The 22,579-nt window shown below is 37.5% G+C and overlaps 2 protein-coding genes across 2 annotated transcripts; both read left to right on the top strand.

The window, feature by feature from the left end:
- The first annotated feature begins 5,643 nt into the window (after nt 1-5,643).
- LOC146897959 (small ribosomal subunit protein uS3x-like) lies at nt 5,644-6,788 on the top strand. Its single transcript, XM_085735822.1, has 4 exons — nt 5,644-5,755; nt 5,844-5,991; nt 6,071-6,429; nt 6,522-6,788. Exons 1-4 carry the CDS (start codon nt 5,726-5,728, stop codon nt 6,702-6,704), a joined length of 720 nt encoding a protein of 239 aa, XP_085591948.1. The 5' UTR covers nt 5,644-5,725; the 3' UTR covers nt 6,705-6,788.
- Nucleotides 6,789-7,207: 419 nt separating this feature from the next.
- Nucleotides 7,208-9,783, top strand: LOC146897958 (uncharacterized). The gene is made up of 5 exons (XM_085734228.1): nt 7,208-7,482; nt 7,737-7,986; nt 8,427-8,534; nt 8,784-9,342; nt 9,580-9,783. Exons 1-2 carry the CDS (start codon nt 7,208-7,210, stop codon nt 7,954-7,956), a joined length of 495 nt encoding a protein of 164 aa, XP_085590354.1. The 3' UTR covers nt 7,957-7,986; nt 8,427-8,534; nt 8,784-9,342; nt 9,580-9,783.
- Nucleotides 9,784-22,579: the final 12,796 nt, after the last annotated feature.

Below are 22,579 nucleotides of genomic sequence, written 5' to 3'. Positions count from 1 at the left end.
ACTCTAATGATGTACACCGACACAAGCACCGACACATGCACACACCTCACTTTAGATGTATAGCTAGAATATGCATGTTTAGATGTATGTTTAGGATTGTATGTTTAGATGAATGCATAGGATTTACACTTAGAAAAACCAATTTTCCAAAAAATATGAACAAACTTCACTCAAATATTTTTTACAATAAACCTTGGGGTCAAAACCCCATTGATTTTCCTTTTCATTTTCTTAATCAAATTTCAATAAATTTTAATCATACTTTGACTTGTTTTTGCAAAATGACTAATCAAACCTCATTCTTTTCATAAATTCTCATGCCTTTAAGGCCTCTCTCTTATTCTTCAAACTCCATTTTCAAACTTAAAATCAACCAACAAAAACAAAAACATTTTTGGAAGAGAACTACGGTGGATTTGATCCCTTAAACGGGTACGTAGGCAAGGAACAAAATTCCTTCAATTCAAATAAAATAAAAATTCAAACACATTCTCCTCCCTCCAATTCTTCATTTAGCAAACCTTAGGTTTAAATAAACACTTTCAAAATAGCATTTAAAAATAAAGCGCGCGCGTAGAAATTAAAGACGGTTCCTATAGGATACTATAGTCGTTATGGGTGCCTAACACCTTCCCGTAGCGAAAACAACTCCCGGACCTCGATTCTCAAGGGTTTTGCTTACTTTTTCCCTTCCCAAGAAAAAATAAGATATCACCGGTTTAAAAGGTTCAAATATAATCAATGTTTGACACCCGAAAACCAAGATAAAACAGCTGGCGACTTCACTGGGGAGATTCGAGAGTTACGCCTAGTCTTTATTTCCACGCTTGCGCTCTTTTTACTTGTTTCTTTTACTTGCTTTCCTATGTGAATAAATGTTTAAGTTCTTGCAAACGTGTGGGGTGAGAATATCAAAAGTCCTGCACCCGGGCTGAGTGAACTTAGGATTTAGGAGGGATATAATCGACAATTCATTCCGGGGGTTGCCTCGTGTTTTGGATTATGCGATCAATCCCACATAGCTAAGGCATTTTGGAGGTGATGTTGTCGGCGCGTGTCGTCGCGTTTAGGCACTTTGCTTCTAATTGTTCTATGACGCTATGAACCGTAGATAACCGAACCCATCCATGGCCATTTTTTAGGATGTAGTGCGGAGGCTAAACCGAGTGTTGTCTCGAGTTTTAGTCGTCACGCGATACTACACTCAAGTTAGACCTTCCACGGATAATCATGGAGCGAGTGTTGTCTCGTGACACCATGATATACGTCGGAGAGGTTGCAACTTGGGAACCTTTTTAGAACCCGGTTACTATTTCCTAAAGCCCTAGTTTCACCGGACACCGTGTCCACCCATGACTCCTCGACTTTGAACTTCAATCCTCCATGTTTTCTCCGAACTTGAACATAATCATGCATTCATGCATACATGCATACATGCATAAACTTTTTCCCATGCATTTATCGGAGGACTTAGACAAGTCATCTTTTGAACATCACGGATGTGAACACCAAGTGATACCATCTCAACTAAACTTTTAGTTTTGCTCAAAATTTTCAAATAAAACCGTGTTTCTCCGTGATGTTCACAACCACTTTGACAAAGTCTTCTGACAAAAAAGAGTCTTTTCGCATTTGCATATCATGCATCATGTGCATCATTCATTCGTCACAAAAAGCTTCTCTCGTGCTCATTGCCTCCTGGTTTTGTCCGCCGCAGTCTGAAAAGTGGCTCGTGTTCGCAAAGTTTATCAGCCAGATAGAGTTCATCAAACAAGATTTCACAAGAGAAGAATGATGGCTAACTTTGAAGAAGAAAATGCTCAGCTCCGTGCCGAACTGGCTGCTATGAGAGAAGACTTGGCTAAGGCTCATGACGCTATGTCCACTATGATGGCTGCACAGGAACAACCAGCCACATCTATTCCAGCCACTACTGAAACAATTCCATCTATCCCACTGTCTACTGTGGCTACTGATGCTCGGTTTGTTATGCCCAACGGCCGTCCTTATGGCCTCTCAGCTTACTACTCTCCTAATATTGCTGCTGGTGTCTCTGGTGTTGCTGGTCAAGGACAGATTCCCGTATCTACTGCTATGCCTCAGGTGACTACTGTTGTTACCGACCCTATTGTACACACTGTGCAACAGGTGATTGATGTTGACACTCCGCGTGGACAAGATCCCGCAATGGAAGCCATGAAGAGACAGTTAAGGGAGTTGGCTGGAGAACTCCGTGAGGTCAAGGCTAGCCGGGGAAACAATGGTGCTCCTGCTAAAGCTCGTGATCTATGCTTGGTATCCCGATTTGAGGTTCCTAAGAAATTCAAAGAGCCAGAATTTGACAAGTACAATGGGACTTCTTGCCCACATAACCATGTTATCCGGTATGTCCGAAAGATGGCTAATTACGCCGATAATGATGCGCTGATGATCCATTGCTTCCAGAGTAGCTTGACAGATGATGCAGCAGATTGGTACACTAGTCTGAGCAAAGACAACATCCATACTTTTGAGGAACTCGCTGCTGCTTTTGAAAGTCAATATGAGTTCAACACCCGTCTGAGGCCAAATAGGGACTCTCTTAAAGCCCTATCTCAGAAATCAGATGAAACCTTCCGTGAATATGCTCAGAGGTGGAGAGGGGCAGCTGCTCGTGTTTCTCCTCTACTTGATGAGGAAGAGTTAACACAGACATTCCTGAAAACTCTGAAGAAGGAATATAAGGAGAGAATGATAGTCTCTGCCCCAAACAACTTCTCTGATATGGTTACTATGGGAACTCGCCTAGAGGAGGCTGTCAGAGATGGTATCATTGTTCTTGAGAAAGGTGAATCTTCAGCCAGTGCCCCAAAGAAGTATGGTAATGGTCATCATAAGAAGAAAGAATCTGATGTAGGGATGGTGTCTGGTAACCCATATGCAGCTGCTACACAATTACCTCTGCCCTACCACTACATGCAGTACTCTCAGCATCCTTTCTTCCCACCATTCTATCAGCAATATCCTCTGCCACCGGGCCAACCACCAGCGCCCGTCAATGCCATCGCTCAGCAAGTGCAACAACAGCCTCCTGCTCAACAGCAACAGCAGCAACAACAGGGTCCCCGACCCAGACCTTCTTTTCCACCAATACCAATGCGGTATGGTGAGCTGCTCCCAACTCTACTGGCCAAGGGACACTGTGTCACTAGACCAGGCAAGCCTCCGCCTAATCCATTGCCTCCCAGGTTCCGACAGGATCTAACATGTGAATTCCATCAGGGTGCTCAGGGCCATGATGTTGAGGGTTGCCTTGCTCTGAAATATATTGTGAAAGACTTAATTGAAAAGGGACGGTTGACTTTTGAGAATAGTGCTCCTCATGTTCTTGACAACCCGCTTCCAAACCATGCTGCTGTCAACATGATTGAGGCTTTTGAAAGAGTCCCCGTTCCTCAAGAGGATCCCATGTTGGATGTCCGCAATGTTGTTACTCCCTTGGTGCCATTACATGTCAAGCTTTGCCAGGCTTCTCTGTTCAAACATGATCATGCTTCCTGTTCAGGATGTCTTCAGAATTCTATGGGCTGTTGTGTGGTGCAAGGTGATATCCAGAGCTTGATGGATGACAAGCATTTGATTGCCAGTGATGTATGTGTGATTGGCTTGACTGTTGAGGGTGCAGAACCCCGGAGGGCTGGTGCTAGCATGGCTTCATTGAAGGATGTCCGGAAGGCTGTTCAAGCAGGGCAAGCTGCTGGCTGGGGCAAAGTGATTCAGATTCTGGAAAACAAGCGTAAAGAAGGCCTTGGATTCTCCCCGACATCTGGTGTTTCAAAGGGAACTTTCTACAGTGCTGGATTCATCAATGCTATTACTGAAGATGCTGCTGAAAGAAGTCACGTGCCCACATTTGTTATACCAGGAGGCACTGTGAGAAATTGGGAGGCCATTGATGTTCCTTTAGTCATGCATGCTTCCATGTAATGTGTCTTGTTGCTCATGTTTTCTTCGTTTTCAAAATAACAATCCTTTCGCTCTGCCCAAGGCGAAAGTGATATCATTGTAAGGGCGTGTTTGTTTCGGCATTGCCGTTATCAATAAAAGTTGTCGTTTTTCTCACGACTCTTTGTTTCTTTTACTTTTTAGTGCCTTTTTCTTGGAAATAATGGTAATGCCAGAAAAAACCAAAACATCTGTATTTTCTTATTAATTTCAAAAATCTGCATGAAAAACTTTTTGCTAAAATCATCCCAATCATATTATGCAGATTGAACCATAATAAACCCGTTGAACACACTGACCCTATGGTTCCTCCAAATTTTGAATTCCCTGTATATGAAGCTGAAGATGAGGATGATGATGAAGAGATACCGTATGAGATCACTCGGCTGCTTGAGCAAGAAAGAAGAGCCATTCAGCCTCACCAGGAAGAGATTGAGCTTATCAACCTGGGTACTGAAGAAAACAAGCGAGAGATCAAGATTGGTGCTGCACTTGAGCCAGAAGTAAAAAAGAAGATCACTCAGCTTCTCCATGATTATCCAGATGTCTTTGCATGGTCCTATGAAGATATGCCGGGTCTAGATCCCAAGATTGTGGAACATCGGATACCGACAAGACCTGAATGTCCTCCTGTCAAGCAGAAATTGAGAAGGTCTCGTCCAGACATGGCTCTTAAGATCAAGGCTGAAGTACAAAAGCAAATTGATGCAGGTTTCCTCATGACAGCTGAATATCCTGAGTGGATTGCCAACATCGTACCAGTACCAAAGAAAGATGGGAAAGTTCGAATGTGTGTTGATTACAGAGATCTGAATAAGGCCAGTCCGAAAGATAACTTCCCATTGCCTCATATTGATGTGCTTGTTGACAGTACTGCTCAATCCAAAGTGTTCTCTTTCATGGATGGTTTCTCTGATTATAATCAGATACGAATGTCTCCTGAAGATAGAGAAAAGACGTCACTACTACAAAATATAGATTTTACATCAATGGTGTTTAAGTTTTAACATCAGCACAAAACAAATCTGAAGGGAAAGATACACACTATGAGTTTTTACATCAGTTGACATAAGCATCTGATGGGAATTCTTGATAGTATATAACATTTACATCAGTGGATAATTGAAATGAGGGGAAAAACACGCGGTGGCATTTTTGCAATTTTAATGAAATTTGTATTTTACATCAGTGAAGAGAAGCACCTGAGGGAAAAACAATTTGCCACTATTTTCCTTTTGCCTCTCTCACAAAACACACAAATCTCAGATCTGTTTTTTTTCCTCTCCCCTCGAACACTCACTCACCGTTTCACAGCTCGTTTTCCCTATCACCTCTCACACTCGCCGTCGTTTTCCCTCTCACCTCTCAGACTCACCGTCTTTTCACCCCTCACCATTTTAACAGTGTCGTTGATTTCCTTCTTTCACAGAACTCTCGCCATCGTCGTTCTCGGCATCAACGGAAGTTAAACTGCGGTAAGATTTATCAGATTTTCTAGGTTTTGATTTTTCTCTCTTTAGTTAGGTTTTGATTCAAATCAAAACCTAGAAAAACCATTCTCAACACACCATCTATTTGCTTCAGATCTGAACTACACATGGATTCTATTTGTGTTCTACGATCTAAGTTTTGCTTGCCCCTAGAAAAACCATTTCTTCAAAACTAAGGTTTTAGTTTCAGTATTCATTCACTATCTGTGTGCGTGCGTGTGTTGTTGCCGCCCCTAGCTAAATCTGCAAACATGGCTACCCAAATGAGCAAAAAGCGAAAGGTTTGTTCTCAGATTCGTTAATCTTAATCCATTAGTAGTGATTTCTTAATTCTTAATTTGATATTTAATTTGATTTGTGGTGTTGCAGTTCGTCGCTGACGGAGTTTTCTTCGCTGAATTGAATGAGGTTTTGACCAGAGAGCTTGCTGAAGATGGATATTCCGGTGTTGAGGTTAGGGTTACTCCCATGCGCACTGAAATCATCATCAGAGCTACTCGTACCCAAGCTGTTCTCGGTTAGTGGTTTAATCAAATTATTTATTTATTTTTAATTTGATTTAAATGGTTGAATCTGATTTATGAATTTATGATTAGGTGAAAAGAGTAGGAGGATCAGAGAGCTGACCTCAGTAGTCCAGAAAAGATTTAAGTTTCCTGAGAACAGTGTTGAACTGTATGCCGAGAAAGTTAACAACAGGGGACTTTGTGCCATTGCACAAGCTGAGTCTCTTCTTTACAAGCTTCTCGGTGGTCTTGCAGTTCGCAGAGCCTGTTACGGTGTCTTAAGGTTTGTTATGGAAAGTGGTGCTAAGGGCTGTGAGGTTATTGTCAGTGTAAAATTGAGGGCTCAGAGAGCTAAATCAATGAAATTTAAGGACGGGTATATGATCTCGTCCGGACAACCTGTTAAGGATTACATTGACTCTGCTGTTAGACATGTTCTTCTTAGACAGGTTAGTTTATGATCCAACAACCTTATTGGTCGTTCGTTCATATGGTTTGTTATGGATTTATGTTGCTAATGATTATGTCATTTATGTTGTAGGGTGTTCTTGGTATTAAGGTAAAGATTATGCTTGACTGGGATCCTAAAGGAAAGCAAGGTCCTAAAACTCCCCTACCTGATATTGTTACCATTCACACTCCAAAGGAGGAGGAAGAGTACATCAGGCCTGCTGCTGTTGTTGCAAATGATATCGAGGTCCCTGTCCTAGTCCCTGTTGTTTGAGAATGTTTTGAGTGTATGATTTGACATTTTTGTTACATTTAGTGTTCTTTGTCTGACTTTGTAGTTTTCGGTTCAATGTTTAAGTCCCTGTGGTGCTTTTTTGGGTATTGTTTTCCTGATCTTGTCTTTTATATGATTAATATCGCTAATCTTCAATGTTCTTACTTTGATACCATTGAAGTGGATTTTAGTTGCAACATGATGTTTTACGATGAGTGTTTTTTATTGTCATTATGATATCTTCTTGTTATGGTTCTGTAATTGGTTTGAGTAATTGGCCAAGTAATTTTCTTAACTTTCATGATTGTCTAGTTCATCTGATTAAGGCATAATTGATTTAATTAAGGCATCATTTTTTGAGTAAACCGGGTGAGGATAGGGACTAAGAATTAAGAAAATTTAGCATATTTTTACCATTCAAAAAATATTATGCATGTGGATATAATTCAAATTGGATGAAATTGGTTTTGAATTCTTATAGTTGTATTTTTGGTATAGAAAGCATGGAAGGAAGAAAAAGTATACAATCATCCCTCCTTCAAATTGATTTAAATGAGTCGGCTTCAGTCCAAGATCCCTCTAAGCATAGCATGGAACAACAACAGGAGAAAACTGGCACAGATATCATTGAGTCGGGTGGTGCCGTTGCAATTCTAAACTCTAATGATAATAACGTCACAACTCTAAACTCTGACAAAAATAACTTAATTCAAGCTGAGTCAGTACCAGAAGAAAGTCATGCCCCAAGGAAAGGGCATTGGACAGAGGATGAACACAAGTAAGTATGCAGTCTATGTTAATGTTAACCTATGTTTGAGAGTTATTTTTATTTTATTTTATTGAGTTAAATATGTGTTTAGTTCTTATTAAATTACAGATTTTAACGTCTATAAAATTATTCTGTTTTTTGACAATTGTTTTCATTTTATCTTTTATACATTTGTTTAGTTATGAATATGGATGCATTAGTATATTTTCTTCTCATATTATTTAGTTGAATTTGAATATTTCACATTCATTCTCTATATATAGGTTGTTTTTGAAGGGGATGAAAAAACATGGAAAGGGACGCTGGAAAAATATTTCAAAAGAATTTGTGGTGACAAAAACTCCAACTCAAGTTGCTAGCCATGCCCAAAAATACTTTAACCACCAAAATGTGAAAGATATGGAAAAGAAGGAGAAAAAAAGAAAAAGTATTCACGACACAACCTTAAACAAGAATGACACATTGGTCACTAATGTATTTTAATCCAACAATTTCAACTCTACATTGTTGCTGGTATGAATCAGAACTTATTTATGTGAAATTTGATTATTGATTTTTGTAACTTTTATTTGGAACTGTTCACTAATGTATTTTATTTGGTATTTTTGGTTATGTTGATTTCTTTTTCTTCTCAATTAATTGCTTTGTTCGATGCTAGCTAAATGTATGTATCACACCTACTTAGTTAGTTGATGCAATACTTTTGCAAGCATGGCGAAGAATATTGTTGTGGCTAAGAATAAGTATGTAAGAATCTTTACTAAAAGTGATGGTAGTAGTTCTGGTGTTGGTGCCGTAGTTATTTTTCAATTTTGTTAGTCATTGACTTTTTCCGGTTACCGTGTTAGTGGTACACAGTATCCATTGAATAGATATCTATCTGTGTTGGTTATTATGTTGAAATATACAAGTCCGTGGTTATTTTGTGTAATATTTTTATTAATTGATTGAAGGTTGATCTCCCGGACTCAATAGCTGCATCGATCTCCCTCAATCGGTCACTTGATCTTCCGAACTCTCTCTCAATCTCACTACTCTCAAAATCTCACTAACTCACTCAGGTATTAGCCTTAATTTTACCTTGTTTGTTTTTACTAAATGTGAATGGTTCGATTTATTTACTGTGATTTAGTGATGTAGTGAATTTATTTTTTGACTTATTAAGGAAATGGATAAAGAAAATGAGTTGTTATAGGTTTGACTTAGTTTTCTTCTTTTACTTTGACTTGTTTATACTATATGTATTTTCAAAGATAGTCATATCCTTGTTGTTATTAATTAATTATATTAACCTATTGTACTCATTGTAGGTATTCAATGATCCAACATCATTAACAGAAGAAGTGTTATATGATTTATATGGTATGTTTCAAAGCCAATTTGAGAATTTGACGTTTGTTGAGATATTAGAATTTTGAATGAACTTGTAGTTTGCTACTTAATGCCTAGTGGTTTGGGTGTATTCATGTTTTTCTTTCCTATATTGGGTATTATGATTTACTTATGTTGGACTTTGAAATGATTTTCATGAACTTATTTATGTAGTATTTGCGTTTGTGCACGTCTAAATATCTATAATCCATTTGGTCATTTTGGAAACTTGGTTGACTATCTCATAAAGCCAAGAGAAGGACAATTGAACATGTTAATTCACACCTTCTCTAGCATAACATCTTCCCTTTACTTTTTAGTATAGTGATGCTTATATCTTACATTTGCTCGTTGAGAGAGTTTTCTTCACTGAATTGAATCTGGAGTTGGTTTTTACAAGAGAGCTTGCCGAGGATGGTTATTCTGGTGTTGAGTTTATGGTTGCCCGAATGCACACTGAAATCATGATCAAGGCTACTCGCACCCAAGTTGCTCTTGGTAAGTGATTTCATCAATCTTTGAATTTTAACTATCGTTGGTGGAATCTAATTTGTGATTATGATTTTATTTATTTTTGTTTCATTTTGGGTTTTTTCTTTTATGATATATGAATTTTTTTTATATGGATATACGATTTTGATTTGTGATATACCAATTTTTTTATTTATTTTGAGTTTGATCATATTATATATTATAATTATTTTGTGTTGTATTTTGGGTTTTTGTGATGTATAGGTGTGATGGGAAGAAGGATTAGTGAGCTGATCTCTGTCATACAGAACCACAAATGAATGTAGTGTGTACTTCCCATTGTTTGATAAAAATGTTCCATGGCTTATGTATTCATATATGCATGTACTTTTTTATATATAGAATTTTGATGTGGCTAGTTTTGAGTATTGATGATGTAAAAATATCAAATTAGAATGACTAATATAACTTCATGGTTGGCATTAATATCCATATTTCTTTTCATATTTTTAATATTAAAGAAAAGAACACGGTTAGAAGCATAATATTTTTTTAAAAAAAAATATATATTTCACATCAGTGGGTTTTATGACTAATGTGAAATATAGATATTTAACTTCAGTGTCTATCTTATAACTGATGTGAAAACTCAATTGTTAAATTTCAAAGTCTGTCTATTCCAACAGTGGAAGAGGAACTGATGTAGAAATCAAGATTTTACATCAGTCGAAACCTGATGTGAAAGGATGTGGACTTACCACATCACGTCACTTTACATCGGTTGCAAACTGATGTGAAAAATCATTTCCAACTGATGTAAAAAATCATTTCTGTAGTAGTGCGTCCTTCATCACTCCATGGGGAACATTCTGTTATAAAGTGATGCCGTTCGGCTTGATAAATGCTGGTGCTACCTATCAAAGGGGTATGACCACTCTGTTTCATGATATGATTCATAAAGAGATTGAAGTATATGTTGACGATATGATTGTGAAATCAAGTGATGAAGAACAGCATGTTGTGTATTTGAAAAAGATGTTTGAAAGGTTGAGAAAATACAAGCTGCGATTGAATCCTAACAAATGCACATTTGGTGTAAGATCTGGAAAGTTGTTAGGCTTCCTTGTCAGTCAAAGAGGCATTGAGGTTGATCCTGACAAAGTCCGAGCCATCAGAGAGATGCCGGCCCCTCAAACTGAAAAGCAAGTCAGAGGTTTCCTCGGACGTCTGAATTATATTTCAAGATTCATATCTCACATGACTACTACTTGTGGTCCAATTTTCAAATTGCTTAGAAAGAATCAGCCTGTTGTATGGAATGATGAATGTCAGGAAGCTTTTGATAGCATTAAAGAATACCTGTTGGAACCACCTATCCTTGTCCCGCCAGTGGAAGGAAGGCCTTTGGTCATGTATCTGTCAGTGTTAGATGATTCAGTGGGTTGTGTTCTCGGTCAGCAAGATGAGACTGGTAAGAAAGAGCATGCTATCTACTATCTGAGCAAGAAGTTCACCGACTGCGAGACTCGGTATACAATGCTTGAAAAGACTTGTTGTGCTTTAGCCTGGGCTGCCAAACGCCTGCGTCATTATATGGTGAATCATACAACTTGGTTGATATCCCGAATGGATCCAATTAAGTACATCTTCGAGAAGCCTGCTGTTACTGGAAAGATCGCACGTTGGCAAATGTTGTTGTCTGAATATGATATTGTGTACAAAGCTCAGAAAGCAATCAAAGGAAGTGTCCTTGCTGAGCATCTTGCTTGTCAACCTCTTGATGATTACCAGCCAATTAAGTTTGATTTCCCTGATGAAGAGATTATGTATCTGAAAGCAAAAGACTGTGAAGAGCCACTGATTCATGAAGGGCCGGATCCCAATAGCAAATGGGGCTTGGTGTTTGATGGTGCTGTCAATGCTTATGGTAAAGGAATTGGAGCCATCATTGTAACTCCGCAGGGGCATCACATTCCTTTCACCGCTCGAATAACTTTCGAATGCACAAACAACATAGCCGAATATGAAGCATGCATCTTGGGCATTGAAGAAGCCCTTGATCTGAGAATTAAGCACCTTGACATCTATGGAGATTCTGCACTTGTTATAAATCAGATAAAAGGTGAATGGGAGACTCGTCATGAGAAGCTGATCCCATACCGTGACTATGCAAGACGTCTGTTGACATACTTTACAAAAGTTGAGCTGCATCACATCCCTCGGGATGAAAATCAGATGGCTGATGCTCTTGCTACCTTGTCTTCCATGTTTCGTGTCAATCACTGGAATGATGTTCCTGTGATCAAAGTACAGCGTCTTGATAGACCCGCTCATGTGTTCACCATTGAAAATATGCCAGATCAGGCTAAGGAAGATGTGAATGATAAAAAGCCTTGGTATTACAACATCAAACAATTCTTGCAGAATCGCGAATATCCACCTGGTGCTTCCAACAGAGATAAAAAGATCTTGAGACGATGGGCTAGCAGATTCCTTCTGGACGAAGAAATCCTATACAAGAGGAACTATGACATGGTCTTGTTAAGGTGTGTGGACAAACAAGAAGCTGAGAAATTGATGCATGATGTACATGACGGTACTTTTGGGACCCATGCTTCGGGTCACGCCATGTCAAGAAAACTGTTAAGAGCTGGCTATTACTGGATCACCATGGAGCGTGATTGCCACAAACATGCTAAAAGATGCCACAAGTGTCAAATTTATGCTGACAAGATTCATGTGCCTCCACATGCTCTCAATGTTATCTCTTCCCCATGGCCTTTCTCTATGTGGGGCATTGACATGATCGGAAGAATTGAACCAAAAGCTTCCAATGGACATCGTTTCATCCTAGTGGTAATTGACTATTTCACCAAGTGGGTTGAGGCTGCTTCCTATGCAAATGTGACCAAGCAAGTGGTTGTCAAGTTTATCAAGAATAACATCATCTGTCGATATGGTGTTCCCAACAAGATCATCACTGACAATGGCTCCAATCTGAACAATAGCATGATGCAAGCTTTATGTGAAGAGTTCAAAATTGAACATCACAACTCTTCTCCTTATAGACCTCAGATGAATGGTGCAGTTGAGGCCGCTAACAAGAACATCAAGAAGATTGTTCAGAAGATGGTCACTACTTACAAAGACTGGCATGAAATGCTACCCTTTGCCCTGCATGGTTACCGTACCACAGTGCGCAGTTCAACCGGGGCAACTCCTTTTTCTCTTGTATATGGCATGGAAGCAGTTCTCCCTCTGAAAGTGGAGATTCCATCTCTTCGAGTGATCATGGAAGCAAAATTAATTGAGGCTGAATGGTGTCAAAGTCGGTACGATCAATTGAATCTGATTGAAGAGAAACGTATGGATGCCATGACTCATGGACAGTTGTATCAAGTGCGAATGAAGAATGCTTTTGACAAGAAAGTCCGACCTCGAGAATTCAAGGAAGGCGAACTTGTATTGAAAAGAAGGATAAGTCAGCAACCCGAACTTGTATTGAAAAAAACCCTAAATTATAACGTAATTGCCTTGTTGAAATAATTCAACAGTCCCCGGCAACGGCGCCAAAAACTTGATAGATCTCTGGCAAGTGCACCAAATACTATCGAAGTAGTAAAAATATCGATCCCACGAGGACTGTTTTTAATCTCAATAATTCAACTACGTTGTATTTTAGGATGTATAAAGGTTATTTTGATTTGCCACTAGGCAGTAGATTGGTTTGATTGCATAAAAGTAATTGCTAAAAATAAATTGGTTTTCAAGAATAAGAGAGAGATGAGTTTAGGTCTTTCGAATCATCTATGTTCCCCTAATTGTTATGTTGCACCTATTCGTATGAATGATCTTCTAATCCCACGATAGTTAACAAAATAGTCCTAATCAATCCCTTGAGTTAGGACCCTCTTCTTAAACTACAGCCCCTAATCCCTTAGGTGGTCTAATAATCTTTGAAGGTTTAAAGCACTTTAACCTAACATCACTAATAAACGATTATCCATTCCTAGACTAACCATGTTTATTAGAACAATTCAATAGGTCTAAGTAGAAAGCTATGGTCAGTAGTCATTCATTCTCACAAAATCATATTTATATTTGATCAGGATATAAAAAGCATTAAGAACAATTGAATTGAATAAAGACTGGAATATCATTCACAATAAATAGAGTTTCACAACATAATATCTCAATTAGGGTTACAACGAATCATCTCAGACCTAACCTCTAATGGATTTAGCTACTCGTAATAATGTTTACAAATAACATAATCATTAGAGGTAATAAAACATACACAAAGTGGTTGGAAGATGAAGAAATCGTCCTCCTGGTCCTCCTTGTAGTTGTAAAATCGCACTTGGCTCTCTAGAATTCGTAACCCTTGTTTTTGGAAAAACAGAATGAAAATGAAAATGAAAAGTTGAAAAAAATGAAAATAAAAAGCTCGCTAAGTTGAAAACCCGAAAGGGCGGCTTAGGCAAAAATGAGCACCCCGCTGATTGACAACCTGTGAAGGCAATTCAGGCAAAAATGGGGCAATGAAAAGAATCTTATTCCCCGGTGAATCGAAAACCCGAAAGGGCGGTTCAGGCAAAAATGGGGTTTGAAAATGAAAAATTAAAAGAATATTGAAAACGCATTGACCACAGATGCGAACATCCAATGTTTACCCAGCACTGACACGCCTAGCAACGGCGACCTATATCCAAGAACTTTCCAAGGTTCCCTCCTCTACAAGTTTTATTGCCCTCAGCCATGGTTTCGATACGTCTCTCAACGACGGTCTCTCCAAAGAGGTTTTCCCCTGTGAATATGTTGCAGCGCGAGCCACTACGTGCCCCAATCTTCCAATGTCTCATCTGCCTTTGTGAAACTTCTCTGTCAAACTGCCAACCAATCATGCATTTCAAGCATTCATACATGCATAATCATGCATTTTATGTGCTCATACATCCAATAATCTTGCTATACCATACATACATGCTGCATTTCCAACTTCAAATTTCAATCCAACTCAAAACCCAATTTCAATTCAATCCAAATTGCAACTGTCAAGCTCAATTTCAATCTCTATTTCAATTCCAACTGTCAAATTCAATTCAATTTCAACTGTCAAAATTCGATGCAATCTCAACTTTCCAATCTCAATTCCAATCATGTCAACTGTCAAATTCGAAGCAATCTCAATTCCAATTCCAATTCAATGTCAATTCGAAGCAATTTCCAATCTCCAATTTCAATTCCAATTTCAATGACAATCTCCAATGTCAATATCCAATGTCAATGTCAATGTCAATATCAATATCCAATGTCAATGTCAATGTCAATGTCAATGTCAATATCCAATGTCAATGTCAATGTCAATGTCAATATCCAATGTCAATGTCAATGTCAATGTCAATGTCAATATCCAATGTCAATGTCAATTTTCAATCCAATTTCAATCCAATTTCAATGTCAATTGCAACTCTCCAATCCAATGTCAATGTCTATGTCTCAATCCAATTCCAATTTCCAATGTCTTTTTCAATTTCAACTCTCAATCCAATGTCTATGTCTCTGTCTCTGCTCAATCTCAATTCTCAACCCCTTTTTCAATGCCAACTTTCAATTCAAATCAATGTCAATTTACTCTCAATTTGCTTTTGGGCCAACAAAAATGGTCATGTCTATTTTTTCAAGTCAATGACAATTTACCCTCAATCGGTATTTTGTTAAACCAGACTTTCAATTTGTATCTTGTAACGGTCAAGTGCCAGGTTCGATCCAAAAAGAACCACTTGTACCTGCTTATATGCCTATGCTTCCGGACAAACGACAAGTTCGATCTAAAAAGAACAGTTTGTACCCAGCTTATGCTTTGTTATCGGTCAAACGGCAAGTTCGATTTAAAAAGAACAGTTTGCACCTTCCCACATGACGTGGTGATAATCCAACAAGCAAGTTCGATCCAAAGGACAGCCTGTATCAACTCTTTTGTCTGTGTCTCCAACCAAACAGCCAGTTCAACCCAAAGAACAGTTTGTGTCTGCCTATCTGTTTGTATCTTCAATCAAGTGTCAAGTTCGATCCGAAGAACAGCTTGTATCTGCCTATATGTCTATGTTTCCGGTCAAGTGTCGAGTTCGATCCCAAGAACAGCTTGCACCTATCTCTTGTTTTGTCTTCCTTGGTCAAGTGTCAAGTTCGACCCAAAGAACAACTTGTACCCTATTTTCTACTCCCTGGTTTGTCTACCCTGTCAATGTCCACCTGAATCCCCAGTGACATGACAGGTTCCATAGACTCCAGTTGTTTGTCTTGCATTCATAGTCAAAGTATTGCATGACATTCATATTTTTAAAAATCTGAAAACGTATTTTTATGTCCAAAAGCAGTGCAAATGTTAATATTTAAGTATCTTTGTCCCGTCCACTCTAAGACTTCGTCTCTTGACTCTCCGGACAAAGAAACTTAAATAGGGGCAGCTGTTATACCCTAATTTTGGACCTAAAAATACTTGTTTCTTCTTATCTTGCATTTCAAGCCATTTGATATGTCTCTGATCAATTGCATCTCTCTCTGCATTTTATTTCAATGTTATTCGCAAAATTCACATGCAAGGGTATTTTAGTCATTTCCTATGTCAAACTTCTCTCAGTCTTTCAAAATTTTGTTTGAGTCCTTTCAAGTAGTTTGAATCAGTCTCTGTTTCATTCTATGTCAAAATCCTTTCAAGTAGTTTGAATTCTGCGTTTTCGCGTGTTCCGGCCGCGGGTTTTCGCCATTTTCGACCCAAAACTCGTCCAATTCGACCCTGTAATGCACCAAATCCATCCAACAACATACATAGACTTATTTAAACATATCTCATGGCAATTTTAACATATAAATCACAAGAATTAGTCAAGAGAACATTAGGGTTCTAAACCTCACATAAACATAATTCAATCCGTTCTAACATGAATTTACACAACCAAAGGTAGGTAAACTATCTATGGAACTCACCTAAACATGTTTCTTGCATAACTTCAAGCTTCAAGCATCAAACCCTAGCTTTTGATCCATTCTCAATCTTTAGCTTTCATCCAAAACCATGCTTAAATCTTTTCCTCCACTTGCTTCTTGCTTGCTAAACCACCTTAACCCTTGCTTGATCATGTTTAGAGGAAGATTGGATGATTAAAAGAGGAGAGGGAGGGCGTGGGTTAGAGAGAAGGAGGAGAGAATTCTCTTCTCAAAACCTAGAGAGAGAAAGAGCAATCACAAATGAGAGATTTTGAACCAAAATCACTTAAATACCCCTTTTTCAAGCAATTACCATTATGCCCTTGCCTTAAGCGTGTTCGATTGACTCTGATACATAAGTCCATACTTTACTAATATCACTTAATAATATCCTCCATCGTACATAACATTCTTCACCATACTCGTTTTCTATGACTCTTAGTCCTCGGATACGTTTGTCAGATAAACTTTCCATTAGCAGACGAGCGGGATGTTACAATTTACATGCAAATTTTTTATAAAACATCATTGATAATCTACACGCGTTATTTCAATAAAAAGAATGGAAAGACGGGTAAGTGGGTGCTCATCTTTCCGCTAGTATAAGGATCAAAAACATATTTAACCTTGTATATAATTGTTTTAGTAAAAGTAATCGTATATTTTTAGCTCGAATCCTTCATATATATAATCAAGAAAAATTTACCATTTTAAATAATAAAAAAACAAAAAAAAAAACCTTCAACATTTCTGTTAAAAGAAAAACATCATCATCTGACCGTGAAAATCAATCTCTTAATTTTAAATAGAGAACAAATCAAATAGAAAAATGTTACCTTAAAATGCACAAACTCATGTTTGAGAAGGCGAACACAATGATGATCATTCCACCTTTGAAATTGGCGTTCATGATCTTCAATGAAAAAGTGTGATGTCTTCTTCCTTTAAGATTCTCTCTCGAAAGGATCCCATTTTCCCAATACTGCTATCAATGATTTCTCATCCACCCCATGTCCTGAAAATTACACCATTAATTCATCAAATATCATCAATTGGGCATGAATATTAAAATCGATATTGAAAATGAAAATATATATATAGTAATAATAATTTTTTTTTTTGCTAAGCCAGAAGAAAGGACAGACATCGAGGGGAAACAACGACATCTCAACTAGGTTGGCACCCAGCAGAACCCCCATCCTATGCCGCCAATCTCAAAGAAAAATTTTATTAAAAAAAAGGGAAAAAGTTTACAAGAGGGGGGACTAGGCCAAATCCCTCAAAAGAAAACAAGAAACAATAAGGTTATATGGGTTATTGCTTGAGAAATAGAGAACCTGAGAAAGCTTGAGTTATTGCTTCTAACTCTTGATTGAATGCCATATTCTGGGTAATACTAATGCCAATATCGAGTAATTTAATTTGTATTTGCTATCAAATGGTATACATTAAGGTTATATGGGTTATGCACACACACACAATATTTTATGTTTTCCAAAAATCTAATTTTATTATTATGTTATTTTGCTATATATTTTTCTAAATTTTGTTAAGAATTTTATATGGCTAGATTTAATCAAATATTTGATGAAAATTTAAATTGAAGTCTTTTTTATTTGGGTGAAAAATTGCACAGTCTTTGAACATTGAAATATAACATGAAAATTATCTTAGTTAATTATTTTTAAAATTACAGAATATATTATCAAAGTAACAGCAGGACACATTATGTCAATAATGATGCTGTAACACCCATACCAGATGTATCTAGAAAGTCTAGCACGTGCGTTAATATTAGTATTGGATACATTAAAAATTTACAACATAAATTACATGCGAATGAATATTTATACAACAAATTGTGTTATTTATACTGGATACATTAATATATACAACAATAAACATTCGAATGAATATTATTTACAACAACATGCGTTCGTACAAAGAAATACTACTCATCTTTTCTAAAGTATAATAAATATGTCCTTGAAATCCACGACCTCCTGCTGCGGGTACGAACGATCACATGTTGAAACATCCATTCGGCTACTAGCTTGCCATCCAACTTGTTTATCTGAAACAAATAAGGATTGAGATGAGACATAATGTCTCAGTGAGTTCCCCTAAATCCTAGGCTATAGGTAACCTCAGGGGAAACATACGGTCACCACGTGTCTACAATACAACCTGACGGTTGATTATATGTGTGTGGTCATGATTCCTAGACGGTAGTGCATACTAGACCCGTCATAGGCTTATCTTACTTGTTATAGGCTTCACTTCCTATACGTGTCATGGCGGTCGATGGGGAACTCTAAAACCGCATTGCCAAGTATACGCTCTACGTATCAAGGCTTAAGCATAACATAATCATGGCACGATTCTAAACCGGACGATTAGGGGAAACCTAAGATCTTCATCGTTTACATACTTGTCTTGCTCTATTGCATGCCTCGTACTTTTCTTATAGCAGCTAGTGCTCTTGTTCTTAAACATAAACTTGCATGGATTCATTCTTGCATAATCATGAACATAATCATAAAAATAACATGAATATATTATTTATATGTTGGGAAAACGGGGTGTTACAGGTGCATGATGGGAAAGTTTACCGTCGTCGAGGAGCTACTGAGGGTGGCAGGGTTGCCAGAGGTGGCAGAGGTGGTTGCAGGGGTGGTGGCAGAGGTGGTGGTGGTACGGGTGTAGTTATTAGGGGCTGATAGTATTTTATGTAATTTTAATGTTTGAATATTTTGGATAATTATGTTATGTACCATTTGGATAATTATGTTTTATTAAAGTTTGAAAATTATATTGTGTTGTTAATTTTGATGTTATAATTTGATTTTTTGGTTTGCATATGGTCAAAGGCAAAAAAAAAAATTGACTGAATCAGCTCTAAAACAGAGGCTCAGCCAAAACAGATGGCTTCTGCCTCTGTACTGATGCAGTCTGGATTTTATAATCCGGACAGGTTTATCACTTTCCGCATTATACAATCTGGAACCATCGTTCACCACCCCTTTTTGTTGACTTTCAACGGGGTGATTTACACTTTTCGGATTATATAATCCGGAAGTTATCTACAATTTTCGAATTATATAATCTGAATCAATATATTCATAAATGACATCATCATCCATCAGGATGGATGAAGTGCCAAAATACACGAATAAATCCGAAATTTATATTCTGGAATGGGTTTGGATTATATAATCCGGACTAGGAGTATTTTGGGAAAAAAAAAGGGCGCGCGAGGAAAACCACAGGGTGGGAAAAGTAAATCTCTAAGGTTTAGGTATCATGTCATGTGCATTTGTCTAATAATTTTTTCCATCGTGGAGAAATATGCATATACAGTATAATATATATCAAGAGAATAGTCCCTCAATAATCTATGTCCCTTCGGAATAAATAGTATTTTTAAGGTCCCTTTTGAGGTCTAATGTTCCTTCAAAAATTAAGAATGATCTAAAAATTATATTCTTCAATTATTGGAGAAGTTAAAATGGTCGTGACACCATATTTGAGTGATTGAAATACCATATTGACATCATAATATTATAGTAAAGTGGTCATAGTACCATAATTACTTGGTTTCAGTATTAAAAGAGTGGTCTAATACCATATTCGAGTTGTAATTCTCGAACAGTAACTAATCGCAGAGTTGTAGTTGAACTTGTTTTATCCTTGAGACGGCGTGGTTGATTTTGGGCAGTGCCACGTGTTATACCCTAATTTTGGACCTAAAAATACTTGTTTCTTCTTATCTTGCATTTCAAGCCATTTGATATGTCTCTGATCAATTGCATCTCTCTCTGCATTTTATTTCAATGTTATTCGCAAAATTCACATGCAAGGGTATTTTAGTCATTTCCTATGTCAAACTTCTCTCAGTCTTTCAAAATTTTGTTTGAGTCCTTTCAAGTAGTTTGAATCAGTCTCTGTTTCATTCTATGTCAAAATCCATTTTAAAAATTGCATTTGAAGTCATTTTGAGTCAGTTTTGCCCCTAGGGGCATTTTAGTCTTTTCAAGTGTCAAAGCTCTGTTTAAACCCTTAAAATTGTCTCTGAGTCTGTTAATTTTGTGTGTATAAGTTCTTGCTTTAATGTCTTGTTAAAAATCCATTTTTAAATTGCATCTGAGTCATTTTCAGTCGTTTTAGCCCCAGGGGCATTTTGGTCATTTCACACGAAATTTCAGCAGAGAGAGGTTACTTTAAAGTACCTCATTTAGGCCATTGGTTCGTTTTAGTCCGTTTTGTCAAATTTTAGTCGTTTCACTTTACGTTTAGTCAAATTACCATTTTTTATTCCATTTTTTTTTTTTTTTTAGTTTTATTTTTTTTTAGTCCAAAATTTCCAATAATGGCATTTCAGTCCCTTTTAGTCTTTTTATTATTTTTGCAGTTTGGCCCTTTGTTTGTCATATTTTGCAGAAAAATCCCAAAGTCAAAGCAGTTACAAGGCGGTCAAAGTTTGTTACAAGCCTGTGTCCACGTGGCAGTGCCTAATTTGTCCAGAGTGCACACTGTGTCAGCTATAAAGGGCCATCTCATCACCATGTGGCGATAGATGATTCATTCTGCCAAATCACACCAGAAGCAATAACCACTTTCTCTCTCTGCAATTTCAAGATCAAAAAGCCAGAAAATTATGAACGTTCATGAACATTCATCATGAATATTCATCTTCAACCTCATAACACAAAACCATAACAAACTTTTCCAGAATCGAATCTCTCATCAACACACAATCATCATCACTGAACACTATCACCAAATCCACAAAAAACCACATCAAATCGTGATCAATTTCATCACAACACAAAAAAATTCGAAGCAAAACTCAACAAGATTCGCGAACAACACAAATCAATTACGGCCATACCAGAATTGAAATCGAAGAAGATTTGAGCGAATTCCTTCGCAATTCTCAGAGATTCAATTGAATCTTCATCATCGAATTGCCTCTTTCTGCAATTCCAACACAGAATTTCTGTGTGATCACAGAAAGAGGAGGTTGAGAAGACAAAAAGAGGTGTCGAAGGAAAATTGATCAGAGAACGCGAAGAAGAAAAGGATCAAGCTCAACAAGAAGCAGATTCAACAAGATCGAATCAGTTACACCACAAATCCATCACCGCAAGATCACAGAGCAAGGGAAGAAGTGGACGAATCCAACAAGAACGCCGCCGTGATTGTTCGCCTCCGATTTAACAGAGGTACTTGCTTTCACATGCTCCGATCTGTTCAATGTCATGTTCATATTGTTTGTTTGTGAAAAGAACTTTTGTTAAACGTGTAGATCTAGGCTTCGTTAGATTCGTTTTTGAAATTCTAAACACGGATTTGAGCAGAGAAGACGAAGGTGAATCGTTTAGTCTAAAAAATTTTAAGAAAAATGGAAGTTTAAGCTTCTGGTGCGGCGGCGCCGCCACTTTGGCCGGCCGACCACCGCACCGGACCACCTGACTTCGTCTTCTCCGATCAGCATGCTTAGAAAGAGGGAGAGAGTGTTGCAGATCGGTTAGAGAGAGAAAGGAGATAGGAAATGAAGGTTTTCCCTTTGAATTTCGCTTATATACTCCCTGTTCAATCCTGTGCGTGCGCGCGTACCTATCTCCCATGCACCATCACGCCTTGTGGCCTCTGGATCTTGGATTTGATCCATGTGGATCAATCCAACGATCCTTAGGCGTTCTGATGATCCATTTCATGTGGTGTTTGGGCCTGGACCTTTTATCCTCTGCTGGATTTCGTTCTTTCTGAATTTTCTTGCTATGTGCATCACTGGATCTTGTTTTTTACACCCTTGTTTGTCCAAAATTCTTCATAAAAAATCCTAGAATTTTTCATATGTGTTCTTGATATTTTTCTTAACATTTTTGTGACATTTTTTCGTGCTGAAGCCTGAGAAAAATATTTGAAGCTTTTTTTTCTTATTTTTGTTAAAACTAGCAATTTTCTTGTAATTTTTAGCCCAAAAAACCTTTAAAAAATTTCTAAAAAATTCATATAGGCTTCTTGATATTTTTGTAGCATTTTGTGATAATTTTCACATGTTAAAATTGGCTAAAAATAATAAGGTGTTAATTTTCTTGCTATTTTTGTCATATTTTGTGCTAAAAATGGATGAAACTTTGCTTGATTTCAATCCCAATTGCTTGATGAATATTTGTGACCTATGCCACTTGATTTGAGGGAGTTTTAGCCACTGTTTGTGTTTGATATTGTTGCATAATTGTGAATCTTGGTTAATTGCTTAGGTTAC

This window comes from Medicago sativa, chromosome 8 (genome assembly GCF_051527215.1).
Source record: "Medicago sativa cultivar Bolivia chromosome 8, Bolivia_mono, whole genome shotgun sequence".
Lineage (NCBI taxonomy): Eukaryota > Viridiplantae > Streptophyta > Magnoliopsida > Fabales > Fabaceae > Medicago > Medicago sativa.
Note: the sequence above shows the minus strand (reverse complement) of the source record. Positions and strands in the feature narration are given on the sequence as shown.